This window comes from Quercus robur, chromosome 6, assembly GCF_932294415.1.
Source record: "Quercus robur chromosome 6, dhQueRobu3.1, whole genome shotgun sequence".
In the NCBI taxonomy this organism is placed as follows: domain Eukaryota; kingdom Viridiplantae; phylum Streptophyta; class Magnoliopsida; order Fagales; family Fagaceae; genus Quercus; species Quercus robur.
The window spans coordinates 26,613,840-26,626,979 of NC_065539.1; the positions used below are offsets into that span (position 1 = coordinate 26,613,840).

Below are 13,140 nucleotides of genomic sequence, written 5' to 3' on the forward strand. Positions count from 1 at the left end.
GGTTGACCCATATTTTTCACATGAATTTTTTTTTTTTAATAAAGAAAACAACATGTATTTGCCATTTGGAAAGTCATGCAACAAATTACTTGATGTAAAATGCATTACTTTGAATTCACCACTTATATCAAGAATGAACTCAATTAAACTTATTAATACTTATTCAATAATTTTAAAATTATACAAATCCTAACATTGCTATCTAAAACCAAATAACACAAAAATAAGTAAAACAAATGCACAAGTTTTATTTTTACAAAATATCAACATCCCAAAATATAAAACAAAATTACAAATGACTTATTGGATAACTCATTTGACAAACAATAAAAACATATAAGAAATTTACAATCTTGAAAATTAATTTTATAATCTATTATCAATTGTGGTTGGCACTCTATTTCAATTTGAGATATACATTAAAATTTGATTGTTTACTTATTTATACATGGTCTCTTTTATGAATATCATATCATTGTTAAGCAACATACACTCTAGGAAATATCATAATTTATTTTGAAAGCCATTTATTTTGGACATAAATTGTTAAAAAAAAAGGTCTAAGCATTCATAATTTATGCTAATTTGATACTTTGGCTTCACTATTTTCACACTTATGAATGTTTCTCACACATATCTATAATTTTAAATCTATGTTTTTAACTCTATTGTAACAAGATTATCTTGGCATGTACTTTGCTATTTGATATCTAAAAGTCTTTACTCATTGCAGAATGTTTAACCATTCATCTTTCAATTAATTTGCATGCAGTTATGTAAATGTCTTAACTGTTTCCTTAAAGCTCACAACAAACAATTAAACCAATATTGTCTTAATTTTATTATTTTTTTACCAAAAAAAAAGTTTTAAAAAATGGTTCGGGTTCGGGTCATGTCGTGGGTAGAGTCGGGTTGACCCGCAAAAAACACAGGTCGGGTCATGGGTCAACCCTTTTTGCTTTTGGTCGAAAAAATTGAGTTCAGGTGAAGTATTTTTCAGTTCGGGTCAGAAAATTCTAACCCATTTTGCCATGTCTAGCTGTGAGATAGAGTTGTTTTCCAAAAAAATTTAATAGAAGACAATCTCTAAAGATAAGTCATACTTTTTATGTTGACAAAAAATAGTTTTCCTTTAGCTCATCTTTTTTTATGCTATCAAACACTAGACAATAAGAAAAAATATCTCTTTATACAAGGTTTTTCATCGAAACAAACGGAGTGTAAAAGTTAACTCATCACACTTGAAAACATAAATAATTCTTACATTATAAAATTTTCTTCTATCTATAGAACAAGAGTTGAAAGAATTTGAGTTTTTTAGTGTAAAGTAATGTGGTGGGACTTTTGTGTTGTTGGGTTTTAATCTCTCTTGCTGTACTGTGGCCCGTGGGTCTGAGGTAAGAAAGTTGGGGTTGGCCTAAATGAAATACACTTTAGGCCAGTTTGTGCACAAGTCGAGTTGTCCCAATATAGATGTGTTCTACAGAGGCATTGAGTGTACGGTGTGCCCACAGCAGAAACAACTATTATAGATGTTATAGCAGGAATACAATATAGTAGAATAAGTATAATACTAACAGATGACACTAACACCGAAATAAAGGAAAGTAGCTCAATAAGGTTATGGCAGAATAATACAACAAATAGAGATAACGCTACAACAGATAGTTCAATAGTTGAAAGGTAAACTAATCACCCAGCAATCATAAAAGAAAAACTTGTCTGCTAGAACAATAGGCTTAGCAGATGCAAGCCCAAGAAGGGAACCAATCCCCAACGTGTGTAACCTCAAAGAAGGCTTCTACCACAGAAGTTACACACTTTGGAAAAATAGCGTAAATGGTTTAAGCTTCAATTCTCAATCTCTTAGAGAGTGGGTTTGTCGAGAGGGAGAGAAAAAGGTATTCTATAGATGCACGCCTCTATTCCTACCACTTATGACTCTCTGATTTTTGTATATTCTTTTCTTTTCTCTCTTTTCTTTCTTGTTCTACCTCTTCTTCTTTCATTCCTTCCATGTCCCTCTTTTATTATTCACAGCTACCACTATTACACTATCAGCCATGGTGAGATTTACCATTTTTACCCCTCAACTACTTTTGGCTCTTTATGGGTGTCCTTCCGAGACTGCCCACTGGCCTGCTAGCTACTCAAACACTATCATTGCTCTGAATGTGTTGGTTGCACCACTCCCCATTCCTAGACAAAATTGCTTGTCTTGTTTCTTACGTCTCTTTGTTTTTCACTACCCCCATCTGGATAAGGATCAAGCATCTCCATTACCTACCTCTATGGAATGCATCAAGTGGTCCCAGCCTACACTTAACCTTTTGGGTGAGATTCCATCCCAGCAAGACATCTCTCCCCAAAGAAGTTTGAGTGGAAACCCCAAAATAGACCCCCTTTTTCTTCCAACTGCTAAACCACACCCTCTAAATACCTTGACCTATGGCTCACCTCCCATGTATTGGCTGGGTACAAGTAGGTGGTGCCCTATCCCTTTGTGCATGCTCCACTCCGTCTGAATTTGTTTATTTCTAGCCTTCACACCATTTCTGCTGCCTCCGTGTTTATTTTATTCAGTTGTGCATTCTGGTTGGTGTTTATCTTTTGTGGCATGAAGGATGTGAGGGCTTTTAGGCTCATGTTCCCTACCTTTTATCCCTTCTTCGACTGGGCATTACTTGGGCAAAGGCCCTCATCTTCCTATCGAGCCCATGTTTTTCTTTCTTGCATCCGTGGGCCTCTTGGCTATTGATTGTACCATATTGCTTCATCGTGACTGCTATAACTTTACTTTCCTTTTTCATTTCATGATACCCTGTTAAATTTGTGGGCTGATGTTCCTACCATGCCAACCCACCTCTTCAACAGTCTTTTTCTTAAGGCTCCCTAGGCCCACTTTTCACATCTTTACCTCTTTTGGGCTTTGTTGGCTAACATTCCTGCTGTGCCAGCCTATTTCATTCCTTGAGCTTCCTCAGGCTATTTACTTCCTCGAGTCGTTTACTTCCTCTTTACCTCTTTTACTCCCATGGGTTTTTTACTAGATCCTTTGGGCTTCCTCAGGCCAATTACCACGTCTTTACCTCTTATTACCTTTTGGGCTTGTTGGCCTTTAGGCTGACCCATTGAGTTTACTAATTCATTTCTCAGGCTTCCCTGACCCATTTGCCTCTTCTTTATCTCCTTTTATTCCCATGAGCTTATTACTTCATTCTTTGTGCTTCCTCGTCCCATTTACTTCTTCTTTACTTCTTTTTTATTCTTGTTGGTTTGCCAACCATCAATCCTGCCATTTTAGTTTGCTGGGCTTATTTTCTCATTTCTTTATTGTTTTCCCTTCCCACCTTCTCTATATTGTTAGGCTTCTTCTGTTGTTAGGCCCTTTGTCAAAAACAGGCATCAACATTCAACTTCCTGAGCATATGGATTGCTCCTACAATTCATATGCAAATACTCATGTAATTAATTTTTTTTTTTCACAAGTTTTTTAAACAATGGACCCCACCTTGTTTCCTTTTCTGTCAATCTTGTCCGAAGGTGATTACCAATTTTTGTGGTCGTTTTATCTCTGATTTTTTGTTAGCTTATCATTAGGTTAGGTTGAAGCCATTTGGGTACCCTATCGTAGAGTTCTTTGATAAGGGGTTGGGCTTTTCTTGGAGAGCTTATAGATATTTGAGTAGTGGATTTACTTGTGCTGATTCGACCATAAGCCTTTTTATGGCCACTACTGGGACCACCACCCCATTGACTGCTTTTGATGAGAGGGGGATTACATCTTTGGTAACCACCAATGCTGAGTGGTTGCCTTATCTAGCTGATAAGGGCATCTGCTATGTTCATTATTCTACCAATAGAGTAAAGATGTAGTTTGGGTTTGATCAGGACATACCCGATGAATTCACTACCATCTTGGAGTCTACTACTTCTGTCCACCCTTTCTTACGCCTTAGTGCCTTTGAGTTTTGGAGCAAACACTTCACAACAGTCACTATTCTGAGTTCACAAAGAGAAGGCCTTTATACTACTCAAATGCACTAGTATTGGCAGGCCATAATGATCTCTTTTGGCCTAGAGTTGTTAGATGACCATGGGTTTTATCTTATCCCTCCTAAGGGCCTTCATACTATTATTTTCGCTAACCCGCGGTTGTTGCTTCCCACGAAGTCTGTGGTGGTATTTGCTAGGAAGCAAAGCAGGTCTACTATATTTGAGTGGCAGGAGAAGGAGAGGGGATGGTACCTGTATGCTGGTGAGTTCCTTCCGGGTTGGGAAAAGAAGGTAAATGTGGGGAACCTTCCTGCACCTATGAAGAAGGGCTCAATGTCTCAAACCACCAAGCCTAAGTCCGTTAATAGGGGTGATGATTCTTCCGAGACTTGCTCTGATCTCGTCCCATATAAAGGAGGCCTTCCCCCTATCGACAACATAGTTCTCGAGGGCTCTCCTCCTCCCTCTACTTGTACTCGTTCCAGTAGGAATTCTAATGCAGGCAAGCCTAAGCCTTCCGCTCCGAAGCCATCCATGGATGCTCCTCCTTCCAGCAGGACCTGTGGCAATAAAAGGAAGACGTCTCCACTAGCCTAACTGCCACTACCAAGAGGAGAGTATGTTATCTCTAAATTTTTTTTGTTTCTTTACTTTAGTTATCTATTGGGCTTTCCTGCGGCTACCTTTGTACATGTGTTTCTTCTCTTCCATTGGCAGTCCAAGTAAAAGAAGGATACTTCAGCCACTCGCCTTATATTGCTTTATGAGCCCAAGTTTGATGTACGCTCCTTTCCTTTTCCTTATTTGTGCATGCATCCTCATTCCTTGTTATTGTCACATGTTATCATATACTATCTTTCCTCTCTCTCTCTCTCTCTCTCTCTCTCTCTCTCTCCCTCTTTGGCATGTTTGTTTAACACCCTTTCCTTAGGTTAATCCCGAGCCCATCTCTGTTTATCACCCTACGAGTGAGGAAGTTCCTACTACTGCTAGCAAACCTATGAAGGGCTTCTTTGATGGGGCAAATGCTGTGGCTGAGGCCATGGCTTCTGCTTCTGTTGCTGCTGCACAGGGAGCTCTTGTCAAGGCTCTAGTTCCTCCATCTGAGCCTATTTCTACCGAGAAGAGTACCCAGGATGAAAGAGTTATTACTGGTGAGCCCGCTCCTATTCCTACTGAGATCCCCACTCCTCAAAAGGGATTTACTCCTGCAATGGCATCCCAGACTGAGAGCATCTCTCCTGCTACTCCTCTTATTATATCTATCAATGATCCTTTCATTGCCCTCTCCCAAGCCATGAAGGATGGTTCTTCTTTGGTGGTCACCCCATCTTCTATCCCCAGTTCTACCACTCGAGGGCTTGATGCAGACTTGTCTTCAGATAAGGGGTCGAAGGAGGTTTTGAGGACTCCAAGAATGAACCTATCATGAAGACATAAGTCTCTAATTCAGACGAGGACAATGATGGTGATGAGCAGGAGGCCAAGGCCATAGGTATGTGTCCTTTACTTCTACTAGGTCTTCTTTTTCTTCTCTTTCTGTTATTTCTCAGCGTATCCTTTATTTACTTCGTATGTTATTCTTGCCTTGTAGTCACGGACATGCCTAAGGGGCCCAAGACTGTAGCAGACCCCACAATGCCTTTAGCCCCTATTTCTGCAATACCTACAACCCCCACTCCTGTGGGTCTTGGTAATTTCCTTACCCTCGTACTATCTTCAATTAAAACTTTCATCATTGCATTCATCTCTTTCCTTTGTATATTCCTTATGGGCTTATGCTATGCCTTGTTTTCCTTTTCAGGCCCGTCTTCTGTCGAGGTGGCTCCGACCTCTCAATTTGAGATTGGTAGTAGGTCTGCCACCATTCCTTATCTTGTAAGTGAGGTTGCTGCCTTCTTCACCCGTTTTGACCAAGTTAAGACCAACGACCTTGACCTATCAGGTTTCTGGGGTGCTGGATCTCCTTATGTTGATTTCCATGGCTTTTAGGTACCTGAGGAGTGTATCACTTGTTTAGAGGCGGTCTACAACAGCCATAGAGATTTTATGCAGGGATTACTTTTTGGTTGTTCTGCGAGGGAACATTTCCTCAAGTTGTTGGGGAGCATGATGAATGACATTGAGCATAACTTCATCAACACAATTTTTGTGGAGAGGATCTTGCAATGGAGGGCTGCAGTTCAAGAGCTGATTAGAGTGTGGAGTTTCTGTTGTACCATTTGCGAGAGATTGCTTAGGCCTTCTTCATGAAAAAGGTCCAGCCTGCTATGGATGCTATTGACACTCGCATCGAGAGTTTGAAGAAGGAAGTGGCAGACTTAGAGGCACGTCGTGAGCGCCTTCTTTCTGGTGTTACTGGCTCCAACCGCTTTGAGGATCAGACCCTTATTTCAGGCCTTTGATTGGAAATTTATCCTTATGTAGCTTTATTTCCTTCCCTTATGTTTACTTCTTTCCCCCCTTCTCTACACAATACACTTTATTTCTCTAACACTTATGACTTATTTTGATAAGTTTGATATGACTTATACATTTTGGTTTGTAATCTATTATGCTAAATCTGCTACAGCTACTATTATGCTTTATGATACAGTATGTTTTGCTAATACATCATTCATGATCTTCATTACTTTCTGCTTTTGCTTTAAGTCATGAGTTACAGGTAAAGCATGCTACAATGCTTTGGTAAGCCTATAGTGCGTCTAGTAGATGTGTTGCCCAACCTCCACTGTACTCCTAGCTCATCTTGTTGAAGATCTTACTGAAGGTTTTGTTTGTTGCTTTTGCCTACCCATTCCCTTGCGAGTAATAAGGTGATGACCGGTGATGCTTCACCTGATAGAACTCTAGCATCTTCCTCACTTCTCTGTTGACAAATGGGGTACCATTGTCGCTTATGATTCTGTGAGGTACCCCAAATCGAACAATTACGTTATCTTCAATGAAATTTGCCATAGCTCAGTGGCTTTATGGAGTGGTATGGCCTCTGCCCACTTGGTGAAATATTCTGTAGCCACAAGGATCCATATGTACCCATGGGAAGGTGGATTGACTGGTCCTACCAAATCAAGCACCCAGGTATGGAAGGATCATGGAGTGACCATGCTCTGCAAGCTTTATGGGTGAGTGTGGATCAAATTGGCTTGCACTTGACTACTGTGGCACTTCTTTACAAATTCTGCTGCATCCTTCTTCATAGTGGGACAATAGTAGCCCATCTACTGTATACACCAATACAGCTTCTTCTTTCCCTAATGCTCTTTGCATTCTCTTGCATGCATTTCTTTTAACATCTCGCCAGCTTCTTCTAGACCCAAACACTATAGTGGGTCCCCATCATATCCCTTCTTAAAAAAGAATTCCCTCGTGTAGGAAGTAGCGAGTTACCAACTTCCTGAGTTTATACCTTTCTCCATGCTTTTGTGGCAGGATGCCTTTTGTCAAGTATTCTATGAACGTGCTTCTCCAATCCTCTGTGGTAAACACAACATAGCTTTCTTCCCCGTCTAAGGCAGGCAGTAGGCTTCGCACTGAGTTTGGGTCAAGTCTGGGTCCTTGCCCATACTTGGCCAATAAAAACCCATTCTCTGCAACCTTCGGTATAGGCTGATCTCACCATAGAACCCACAAGTTCTGTTGTGCACTTCTTTCAACTTTCTTTGGGCCTCTTTGTGCCCCATACATCTTGATAGAATTCCTTCTGGCATTCTGCAGTATGGTTCTCCCTTTATCAAGACATTGTCCTTTAGTGTCTTCAATCCTACCATGTCTTCTTCTTTTAACAGGGCTTTCTTGATGGGAGCCCTCCAGTCCTCCTTGCATCCTTGCTTCTCCTAAAACCTTTCCTAGAGTATTTCAATTATGGATTCCCTTTACTTATCAATCTCAACTCTACTTCTGCTCCCTTCAAAGGCTATTTGTGAGCCCAACGCATCTGCATATCTATTCTCACTCCTCTGAATGTGATCTATTTCAAATGTACAAAACTTTTCCTCCATCCTTTGGGCTAGTGTCCTGTATAAGGCTAGATTTGTTTCCTTTAAAGAAAAGCTCCCCTTAGCCTGGCAAACTACCAAATTAAAGTCTCCTACCGCCTTTAAGTGTTTGATCCCCATTTCAAAGGCTGTTGCCAACCCTATCAGGTAGGCCTCGTATTCCGCTGTATTGTTTGAACATGGAAATTCCAACTTGAATGAGAGTGCCACAATCTCTTCACCATTGTGATAAAGGACCATTCTCGCACCTCCTAAGTTTTCTACAGAGGAACTATCAAACTTCATGATCCACTGTTCTTTGGCCACTTCTGCCATAGCTACTTCTCCTAGTACCTCATCATCTAGCGTGAACTCCTCTTCTCCTAGAAATTGAGCCAACAGGTCTACTATGGCCTAGCTTTTCACTACCTTGGGTGTTCCCGCCTTCAAGTCATACTATGATAGCTGTAATAGTCATTGAGATATTCTGCCGAATAGAATAGGTTGTTGAAGAAGAGCTTTGATCGCATGGAATTTCATCATCAAATGTACCTCATAAGCCAAGAAGTAATGGCATAGTCTTTGCTATGCATAGACGATTGCTAAGCATAACCTTTCCGCCCTGGGATAGTGGGTCTCAACATCCCTCAAGGCACGGCTTATGTAGTAGATCGGTTGCTCAATGCCACTTTCATCTTCTTAGGCTATCAAAGCCCCGATGGCAGACGAGCTGGAGGCTAGGTAAAGTAGCGACGATTTCTTGCAAACTAGGGCTTGCACTGTGGGGAGGTTCAACATAATCTGTTGTAGCTTTTGAAAAGCTATCTGCTATGTTTCCCCCCACTCAAAGTCTTGTCCTTTCTTTAATAACTTCGTAAAAGCCGAAGTGATTGATGCTAAACTTGGGAAAAACCTTCTAATGTAGGAGACTTTGCCTAGGAAACTTTTCAACCCCTTGACTATGGCTGGTGGCTCATGATTGATATTGCCATTGCTTGGCTAGATCCACGTTTATCCCTTTGTTGTGGACCAGAAATCCCAGAAATTCCCAGCAAACACTCCAAAGGCACACTTTAGTGGGTTCATTCTTAGCTTGAAAATTCAACATCTTTCGAATACCTTTCTTAACACCTTCACATGATCTTCTCACCTTCTCGATTTCACCACTATGTCGTCCACATAGTCCTCCAGTTCTCGATGCATCATGTCATGAAATATGGTAGTCATTGTGCACTAATAGGTTGCATCTGCATTTTTTTAGCTTGAAGGCATCATTGTGTATTAAAAATTCCCGATAGGCGTTCTAAAAGCAGTCTTTTCCACATCCTTCAGTGCCATTCAAATCTGTTTGTACCCGCTGAATCTGTTCATAAAAGAAAACATGGCATTTCCCGCAGCAGAATTTATTAGCAGGTCCATGTTGGGCAATGGGAACTCGTCTTTGGGGCAGACTCGATTAATATTTCTGAAATCAACACAACATTGTGTCTACCCGTTTTTCTTTTTCACAGGTACAATGTTGGACAACCACTATGGGTGTTGAATTGGTTTAATGAACTTGGCCGCTAATAATTTTTGCACCTCCTTCACTATCTGCTTCTCTATTTTGGTGTGGAACACCCTAGCAAGTTGACCACCTGGCTTGGCCTCAAGATCCACATTGAGTGTGTGTACCACTAACCCTGGGTCTAGTCGAGGCATCTAGCTATAATCCCAAGCAAAAAGTCTCTAAACTCCTTTAGTAGTAGGATCAATTCTGCCTTTTATTCTTCCAACAACTTTAAGCTTATTGAAATTGGTCTCGGCTTTTTTGGGCCTGTGCCTAGTTCAATCTCTTCTAGCTTTTCTTCTGCCATTACTTACATGTCTTTTTCTACCGCAATCTCCTTTTCACTTTTCGTGTCACTTTCTTCCCCCAAACCATCTTGAGCCACACAGCATACTAGGGTCTTATGTTGTGGCTTTCCTCTGGGACCCCTTTACATACTACAGGTGGGCCCCACACACCTTTATAATTTATATGCTATCCTGCTATTAGGTGTTCGAATCTTGACACATCATGGCATACTACCTAGCTCCAAAGTTGTCTCTTTTTTCCTTTTCCTCTTTCACATCAACAACTCTCTTAAGTTAGGCTCTAGGTCGTCCTAGATGTCCTCCCACCTAGGGACGTAGGTGCCTTACAGCTTAGATACTAAACTCTCTCTGGATGGCACTCATTTGTCGTAGAACATGATCTCAACCAAATGTGCCTCTACCTGCTCGAATGGGGATAGGTTTGCTGCTATTCATATCATCTTACCACTCAATCTCCCTTTCACACACTAGTGATAAGTGGATGGAATTAGGTAATGTTTGTGCAGCCATGGCCTTCCCAACAGTATATGATAGGAAACTTTTGTCTTTACCACATGAAAACAGGCCAAGGAGGCTATCAGGCCCACCTTTAGCCATAGTTGTATTTGACTTGCGGTATACTCATCTCTTCCTTCGAACCCAATCACTTCCATTGGACATCCTTCAATCTTGCTTTCCGGTATTCCTGCTGCTTGCAACATGTTGAGTGGGATGAGATTTACTGAAGCGCCCATGTCAACCAGAGCTCTCTTAATGACAATTTGGTTTATGGAAGTTGCTAGGTAAAGGGGCCTTCTGTGGTTTAAGTACCCCACCACCATGTTTTTATTGCTGAAAGTAATCTCATTAGTGTCTTACAGGAAAGCTTTGTCAGCCTTGGCTTCCACAGCAAGACATTCTACTCCCGCTCCTGAGGCAATTCTTACCAAAGCCTCTGTGGCCATCCTTTGTTCATTTGCTATGAGCTCCAGTTGGTTAAACAAGTTCTTCAACCGGGAGTTCTTGCGTAAGGTAGTAATGGTTGCAGCAAATGACGACTGCTGCTACCCCCTTTCCTTTATGATTGGGGAATGGGTTTCTTTGCACCTCTGGTTGGGAAAACTCAAGGGTTCCTTCTCTGATTCTACGATGCACTAGTCTGTGAAGTGTCCAACATTTTGCGGCGGCACTACACATAGTTATGCAGAAGGCAGAAATGTGGGTCCCTCCATTCTTCTTCAGTGGGCTCTCTGGAGACTTGATTGGGTTTAAAACTCCATTTGTAATCCATTTGTTTAGGAGCACATCTAACTCCTTTGGTGTGCATGCTATTGGCCAAGGGCTCTCGTACTCCCTTCCTTCTGACTTCCATTTCTTCTTGTTGGTGGACACTATCATGGCCTGCAGTGTGGATTTCCTCTCCTTGGGCTTGTCAGAGCTAGGCCTGACTGATTGGGCGATCTTCCTAGCCTTTTGCAATAGCTACGCAAACTGTGAAATTTCCAAGTTTTCCAGAACGGCTCTAAACTCCATGATCATATTTCCCATGCACATTTTCACTAGCGTCTTCTCTTCACAGTGGTCATAGCAATTGAGGGCTATGTCCCTAAACCTTTTAATGTACTCCATCAGGTCTTCACCATTTTTCTGCTTAGTACCTTACAAAGTTACGAGCGTTACCGTTTCTTCTCCATGGAAATACTTGGTGCAAAACACATCTACCATATCATCTCACGTTGGGATTGATCTTGGCTTCAAGCCAGTGTACCAGGTATATACCTGGTCATATAATGACTTTGAAAACTCTCAGAGGCAAAGGTCCTCATTTGCTGCGTAAGGACCAAGGATGTCAATAAACTTACTTACATGCTCAACAGTTCTTCCCCTTCTTCCATCATATTGTGCAAAGGTTCGCGGCTCATATCTCTCGGGATACGACTTGCTGATCATCCTCAATGGATAGGGAGGTCTCCATGCATAGAATCTTTCATTGGGCGCATTGGCCCTTTCTTGCTCTAACAGTGCTGCAACGTTAGCCTTCATGACAAAACACTGCTCTGTGTTCTACGGGCCACCACACACAAGGGTTTCTTCCTTGTCTATTATGTGCTCGAGGTCATGTTGGCTCCCCTTTTTCTTAGTCTTGTCTGCCTTCAGCTGGTGCATTTCTTCCATCAGTTACTGTTGGGAATGCTGTACAGATTGCAACACTTCAATGAAGAAGTTAGTATTGTCAGCGGGGTTCCTTTGTTGCTACTGTGGCCCAGCCCCCACTCCATTAGCACCCTCTGCTTGATTAGGTCAGTGCGGCGTGGCTGGCCTTGACTCTACCTACGATAGCACGACACTCATATTTTTTGTCGTCTTTGATCCTGGGGGCATAATTTGCAAGGGATCTATTTTCTTTCCCTGTCTTTTTCCTAACTCCCTAGTGGAGTTGCTAATTTAAATGAGGTGGGCCTTTTGTGTTGGGCTTTGATTTCTCCTGCTGTACTGCGGCCCATGGGTCTGAGGTAAAAGAATTGGGGTTGGCCTAAATGAAATACACTTTAGGCCAGTTTGTGCACAAGTCGAGCCGTCCCAATATAGACGCGTTCTAGCAGAGGCATTAAGTGTACAATGTGCCCACAACAAGAACAATTGTTACAGATGTTATAGCAAGAATACAGTATGGCAGAATAACTATAATACTAATAGATGAAACTAACACCAAAATAAAGGGAAGTAGCTCAATAAGGTTATGGCAAAATAATAAAACAAATAGCTGTGCATGTAAGTCTAAAAGTGGCTATATGTGAGTGTGCACTGCATAATTGATGGTAGTTAGTTAGTTACTGTTAGTTGGATAGAGTTGGTTAGTTAGTTAGAGACTTTGATGTATAAGATAAGTGTGGATGGTTACAGATTCATTCATTGAGTAATAACACCAGATTGAATATCTCTCTCTCTCTCTCTCTCTCTCTCTCTCTCTCTCTCTCTCTCTCTCTCTCTCTCTCTCTCTCTCTCTTAATTCTTTACATTTCTTCTTATACTCTGTCAATGGAAGCCTAGATCCCCTCGAAGTGATCTACCACTAAATTCCCTTTACTTCCTAAATCCTAACATTGGTATCAGAGCTTTGTTGATCCCAATTCACCACCATGACTGAATCACGATCCAATTCCCAGAATACTGAGAAAATTACAATGATGTCTAAGGTCCTTGATTGCCATGAACAGGCATTAAAAGAAATTCAAAAACAATTGCAACCCCTCAACTCGTTTATGCAAAGAATAGTTAAAAATGAAGAGAAGTGTCTTCATTCTCCCATTAATGGGTCACGAGCTTTTCA

The 13,140-nt window shown here is 41.3% G+C and overlaps 1 protein-coding gene across 1 annotated transcript; it reads right to left on the bottom strand.

Moving 5' to 3' along the window:
- Positions 1 to 7,871: 7,871 nt before the first annotated feature.
- On the bottom strand, positions 7,872 to 8,309 carry LOC126690057 (uncharacterized). The gene has a single exon (XM_050385193.1). It carries the CDS (start codon positions 8,307 to 8,309, stop codon positions 7,872 to 7,874), a length of 438 nt encoding a protein of 145 aa, XP_050241150.1.
- Positions 8,310 to 13,140: the final 4,831 nt, after the last annotated feature.